Source organism: Lupinus angustifolius, chromosome LG08 (assembly GCF_001865875.1).
Source record: "Lupinus angustifolius cultivar Tanjil chromosome LG08, LupAngTanjil_v1.0, whole genome shotgun sequence".
Taxonomy (NCBI): domain Eukaryota; kingdom Viridiplantae; phylum Streptophyta; class Magnoliopsida; order Fabales; family Fabaceae; genus Lupinus; species Lupinus angustifolius.
Window position 1 is genome coordinate 723,227 of NC_032016.1, and position 6,926 is coordinate 730,152.

Consider the following 6,926-nt stretch of genomic DNA (forward strand, 5'->3'; position numbering starts at 1 on the left):
TATATCATCTTGAAAATGGCATACCTCGGCAATTATGTGAGCTTCAAGAGGGTTCTTTATAATCTTCTGATCTCTTGTCTCCAAAGCAGGCAACATATCTAAAACCCCAAAAAACAAACAATTATATAATCAAACCTATCCACATTGACCTATAGAATCAATGATTAAAAAGGAAAATGATATTTACAAACCAGTATCAATAAATACCACTGGCCTGCTTGGAACTAAAACCTGCATACATATACAAACATAAATAAGTTCCAGTTCTACTTTAGATATATCAGTGTAAATGTTGTTATTGTGTAGTCAACAACCTTTTATCTTTGATGATTGTGAAGTTCATTAAAAATTACATTAAAACTGGAACTTTAGCCTTCATCCGTGAAAGCTAAATTAACTACAAATCTTAGAGTATTCCTCATTATTAATTAAAACTATCTAGTATCTATATTTAGCACGGTGAATACAAGCACAAGGTATTTCATGCAATCTAGTTTCTTTCTACCTAACATGATAACTCTGTGACCTAGGGAAACTATACAAATCACAATATGTACAAGATAGGAAATTTTGAAATATAGGAAATTTCATCTTGAAACATGCAATGGAAACACAAGCCAAATTCAAACATAAGTGATGTTTTCATTCATCAATAGCCACTATACATCCAATAACAATAGAGTAGAAGAAAAAGGCCTGGATGCGAAATCTAACAAGAGCACCATAAGAAATAAAGCATAATCAAGCAGGCAAAAGAATTGCTACAAAAAGCAAATCAAAATTAATTCAGCCATCAATGAGAAAAGGTCATATGAATAGATTAAATTCATTCAGCATTAAAAGCAAATCCTCAACAAATAAGACAATTCAGAATTTAAAGTGTTCCTTACATCTTCTAGCCAAGGAAAACCACATTTTAAGCCAGAAAATTCCAGTTTTCTGTTAGCTATCTCGGACGAACCACACCTCAACCTGTCACCATATATCAAGGCATTTGACAGATCCATAATGCTCTGACACATCCGGTACTGTAAACATTTTAACTTAGTAAGTGAAATTAACAGAGAATGAAACAAATTGAATGTGTAGCAGCAAAAGCATACCTGACTCTGCAATGCTGAAATTGCTTGTGGATGTGCCTCTGAGAGTCTACGAAACAAACTTACCCCCATGCCATTCTCTCGTGCCTCTGTACTCTAAGAATTATCACGCACAAAATTTGAAAGGGTTATATGAGTTTATGCCATTCTCTCGTGCCTCTGTACTCTAAGAATTATCACGCACAAAATTTGAAAGGGTTATATGAGTTTGAGTTGCATATATGAAGAATGAACTGAAGAGCATACCTGGACAAGCGGAGGTAGTTGATAATGATCCCCAACAAGTACGAACACCGAAGCAAAAGTTAGAGGGCCCAAGGATACCTGGAATAACAATATTTGATGCATAAATACATCCACATAAACTATTGTTTTTCTTAGCCCTTATTATATCATGCTTTGTTGCCTTACTGTACATAAGGTAGTCCCCAAGTTTGGATAAAAGAGAAGTGTTGTGTTAAGCAATAGGAAGTGTCAAGGTTCCATCTCAAAATCAATGGGCAAAGACTGGAGTAGCCCAACAAATATTTGAACTACTCTCAAGACAATGAGGCAATTTACCTTTGACCCATGACAAAAGGGTATCTTTTGGCCAATGACAATTGGAGAGAAGTTGGGCTCTTGTTCTAATACCATGTCAAGGTTCCATTTCAAAACCAATTGGTTAGAGAGGAGTAACCCAAAAGGAACTTAAATCACTCTCAAGACAATGAAGCAAGCAATGTAGGACTCATTGACTCATGGTATTGGAGCTCTCTTTGGCAACTTCTACTTCACAAATCACAAGAGAAGCAGATTTGTCATCCAAAATAATGGAATGAGGCATGTTAAACAAGATATAAGTGGAAAAACTCATAAACCTAATGCCTTAAGGTTTTAAATCAAGATGTGATGTTAGACTCACTTATGTTGTTGTTCACTTAGCCACTAATGAAAAATCCTAAACTCACTCTGACCATTCTTCACTATGAAGAAAACTAAACTCACTCCTAAATTCGTAGCAGAAAGCATGCTGAAGAACTTGACAGCTGAAATCATGATTAGAAGGAAGATTAACTTAATATACCTTCAAGAAATAAAGCAATCTGAAGAACAAGCTTAAATTTTAGATATTCGGGATTCTAAACTCTGGAACTCAAGTAGGAGCAAGGAATGGGATGAATAAGTCTTGAAAGGCTAATGTGGTTGATGTTCAAAGATTCCATGATGGGATCATTAAATATAGAAATTGTTGAAAGGAGATATTTAAGGTCGTAAGCATGTATGAAACTCAAGAAGGACTTGATGAACAATACACTAAAATTTTAGAAAGATCTGGAAAGGTTGATTCAAGAAATCTCATATCAAAAGACAGCCATTGAATCTTATCATAAATTTCCTTTAAAAATTCCATTTAAATCTAAGTTCATTTTAATGGTTCCACCTATAAATTTTCTTGGTTTCCCTCTATCTCAAACTATTGGACTATCCTTCACCTGATCTAATCTTCTTATTAGGGTTTCTAACAGCAACAACAACAACATGTTCCCCACTAGGTGGGATAGGCTACACAGATCAAATGACACCATTGAATCCTATTGTAAACCAAGTTCTTAAATTTTCATTTACAAATCTAAGAACATTTCGATGGTTTCACCTATAAACTTTCTTCATTCCCCTCTATCAAATTATTGGGCCATCCACCACCTTATCTATTCTTCTTATTGGGGTTGCTATTGTCTTCTCCTCACGTGGTCAAACCACCTAAGGCAAGATTCAACCATATTTTCATCAATAGGTGCAACCTTACTTTCTCTCTAATGAATTTATTTTAAATCGTATCTTGTCGTGTAAGTCCATCCACTCATGTAGTGCAACATGTTCATCTCTTGCAACTACGAATTTATAATATTGTTGGCTCATGAAGTCATTAATTTGAAGAAACTTGCTGATGTTCTTGAAATCAAGGAGCTTGGCCATTTGAAATACATTCTTGGTATAGAATTTGCTAGATCTAAGGAAAGGAGAAGGTATAGTTATTAGTCAGCGAAAAAAACATTCTTGATCTGAATAAAGAAAAAGGTTTTTACAATGGTGTAAAGTGCCTGGAACATCTACTGAACCCAATAATAGACTTCAGCCAGCTAGAGCTAAGGGAGGATTAGTGAAAAAGGAAAAAAATCAGAGACATGTGGGAGGAAATCTACTTGCCTCTTAAAATTAACTTTTAGCATGGTTAAATCAATTTATGCATTCACCTGAACTTGCCCATTTTGAAGAATGAACAGAGTTCTGAGATACCTGAAGCAGTGGTCTGGCTGGAAGAGGGCTGGACTGCCAAGAAAATCATTCAAAGGGATTCTCTGTTCAAAGGGACGGATACTACTTAAACAAAATAGCAGCAATCAGAAACTAACCATCTTGGCCATGACAGGAGCTACAAAAAAAAATGCTCTGCGACAGAGCTCTTGGAGCTGCCAGAGGCCACTACGTGCCAAACCGGTGCTATAGCTCCACAAAATGTAGATATTGAGCATGATATCCATTAAACAGTTTCAAAGAACCTTTTTTGGTGAAAAGATGTCATACTTTTGGAAGGTATATCAATCTTTCAAGAATTGCAGAAAATGGATATAAGATGAATGATTCAATTAAGGAAAATCCATGTCAAGGTCATCGAATAGTCAGTCTTAACTTTGAAGATTAAATGCAAAATATGACACACTTACAAGGCTCAAGATGATCTTTTTATTTTTTCAGTTCATGGTGTAATTTGAATACTCTTTGTAATACTAAATCAGTACATATCAGTAAGGAGTATCACATGTGCCCTGTAAAATACATGGAAAGAATAAGAAACATACCGGTAGAGTGGTCTGCCCAGCTTCATCCATAATACATACATCAAATCTTGTGTTAGCAAGTAAAGGACTGGAAATGCCCAGACAAGTAACTGCAACAACTTTGACTTGTTCTAACCTTATTTTGATATCTTCAACACTTTTTACATGTGTTGCTGGAGTAGAAACAACTACTATAAGATTTAACACAAATTTTACAACAAATTAAAAGGAAGAGTAATATCAATGAATTGGCAAACCTGAAAGGCAGTGTTCTCTGACATCCTCATGCACTGCTTCAGCTCTTCCAATACGTACAAAATCAATTCCCTGCTTCCATTGTATTATATGACATGCATTAAGAACTGTAGAACATAGTAACTTAACAACACAAGGAACTAAAATATATTATAGTCACATGAATGATTGAGAGGCATGTATCCATAATGTAAATTTATCACTCCAATCACATCAACTTAGTCTAAGAAGTAGCCAAGTAGGGAGTAGGGACACAGGTTAAAGGTATGGGTATTGGATAAATGAGACCAAGTAATACAAAATTGCTTCAAAATTAGGATAAAGTACAATAGGATACCAAGAAGGATATCACACTAGCCTGAGAGTGTACTACTCCTGCATAGGATTTAGCAAAATTGTTCCTTGACAAGAAAAAACATAACTACAGAATACAGATGAAACAAAGGTGCAAACAAGTTTGCAACTGATATTGAAGTTATTTGTAAGGAAAGATTCACAAATCTAAATTATCCAACATATAAAGATACACTACAGTTAAATAGCAATGAAACCATATATAATTTAATAGTTAATCAATTCTTCTGAGAATGGGTGTCGTAAAGATCAAACTACTGACTTCTTGACCACGGAGACTCAATTACTTACCATGTCAAGAGCCAACTATTCTAAAAGCTTAAGCTATCAGGCTCAGATGTGGTATTTATCTCCTTACAATTTCAAATTAGAAAAGAAATCATGATTAAGGTTATCAAACACGTCGATAGCAGCACTATTATGCGGTTGCACCACCTAGCCACAATTCTCTGCATGTCACGTCGTGCTTTTCAGAGTAGCCTGTCACAGGTGATATTGCAGTCATCATGATTTCTATGTTATGTGGGGTAAAATCAACGGTTTACCCCATGCTTTAGCCACTTTTCCCTACTTTTTAGGATATTCTAGTCGCTTCCTTCCTTGAGTCAAGACTCAGAATACACATGGGCTTAAGAGCATTTCTATATGTATAGTTATTATAATTTATTACTCTTTTATATAATTTTCAATATATCAGCCATCCCAATATAGCATTTTTAGGGTTGGATGTGATCCACTATTGAAAACTATAATTGAGATCTGGAGCTTGGAAGAGTAAAAGATGCTATCAAAGAAGAATTTGAAAACTGTGTGGACAAGTAACTTTTGTTAACTGTTCTTCCCTGTATTCTAAAACTTATCGATCATTAAATCTGTAAACAGTTTGCAGTGAATACTGCCATACATGTTAAGAATGGCAGAAGTTAAAAGTTTAATGGGAAGGAATTGTGGGGCAGAAGTACATGTTCAAGAGAAGTAAATGACAAAGGATGAGTTTGATGGCAATAAGTTATCTATCACCTAAAACATACATTTTTGCTATTAATGCCTACAAACTGGTATGTTTTACATGCATACTATCTCCACTTAGCGAATGAGCATGTGAAGTATAAAAATAAAAGGAGGAAGCATGGTGGAAACTGTCAAGTACAAGAACGAGAGGTTATATAAACATGCCTCACATAAACAATTTACAGCCACTATTCTTGTTATGAATGCCTTGGAGCTTGTATTTATTTTATTTTTATTTGTTGGGCAGAAGGGCATATGAAACTCATTACGACAGAAATTATTATCAAGAGTTAGGATACAAGATCCTCCTCAAAATAAAAATAAAGCATAGAACAAAAACAGAAATAACATTGAAGCAAAGCTACCCAACCCTCAACATATATATGAAGGGTATCCCTATAAAAAGACCAAGCGCTTTATACCAGTAAAGCTAGTAATCAAAATTAGTCCAAGGACATCAGGCACACCCAACATTCTCCAGAAATGATATACAAATAATCCCATAAGGAGACAACAGCAGAACAATGTAAGAACAGATGTACAAAACTAAAAGGAAGACAATTGATAGAAGCAATTATGGATAAAGTCAAGTGTTTATATAAGCTTGTTTCACTAACGGACATGCCTGTCATGTGCGTCATACAGTGTGTGCAGTGAACAAAAAATCAGATAAGTTGTTGGTTGTATTTATGTTGTGAGTCGTAAGCTCAATTTAAGCACATATGGGTGTTGGGTGCATTTTAGGCCAAAACTACCACAACCTGTAGTGTTCTACTAGAATAGGTAGGCCTAACTCCACCCAAAAAGCTAGCTCATAGGAGGAGGATCGCTCAAGTTATTATAAATGGCTCTTGGCTTATATTCTCAAGCGATGTGGGAGATCAATACCTTAACACGCCCTCATGCCCAAGAATGATCTATCTGGAGGGTGGAATATTGCAGGAACAAATTTTCTGGGTGATCCAACATAGAGGCTAACTCTGATAACACGTCAAGAACCAACTCTGCCAAAAGCTTAAGCCGTTGGATGAAGGAACATGAATGGTTTTATATTATCTAACACAAACTCTCACGCAATAGCCTTCTGGGCTTGAAGCGTGGACTATGCACAGACTCATCTTGTGCTAAACTTAACTTCTTTTATTTATTTATAAGAATAGGGACAAAAGGGTTGAACTCCTAACCACTTTGTCATACAGACTCTAATATCATGTTAGAATAATTGGGCTTAACTCCACCCTAAAAACTAGCTCATCTTGTTAGTGGTGCAGTTGGGCCTAACTCACCCCAAAAGGTAGCTCAAATGGTGAAGGCTGCCCAAAATTTTATAAAGGATATCTTTAGCCATTGCCTATCTGATGGGGATCGCAGTACCCCCCCCCCC

At 35.6% G+C, this 6,926-nt stretch overlaps 1 protein-coding gene across 4 annotated transcripts in view; it reads right to left on the reverse strand.

The window, feature by feature from the left end:
- Positions 1–6,926, reverse strand: part of LOC109354472 (DNA replication ATP-dependent helicase/nuclease DNA2) — a 34,335-nt gene that overhangs the window by 8,337 nt on the left and 19,072 nt on the right. Inside the window, exons 25-32 of one of the 4 annotated variants that reach the window (XM_019596993.1) lie at positions 4,180–4,249; positions 4,059–4,095; positions 3,944–3,963; positions 1,347–1,424; positions 1,104–1,189; positions 891–1,028; positions 192–231; positions 25–98 (exon numbers count right to left, since the gene is read on the reverse strand). In XM_019596993.1, coding sequence (XP_019452538.1) covers positions 25–98; positions 192–231; positions 891–1,028; positions 1,104–1,189; positions 1,347–1,424; positions 3,944–3,963; positions 4,059–4,095; positions 4,180–4,249 — 543 coding nt within the window. Of the gene's footprint in view, positions 1–24; positions 99–187; positions 232–890; positions 1,029–1,103; positions 1,197–1,346; positions 1,425–3,943; positions 4,096–4,179; positions 4,250–6,926 lie in introns of those variants that run through there. The other 3 variants (XM_019596992.1, XM_019596994.1, XM_019596995.1) reach the window with 3 other exon arrangements.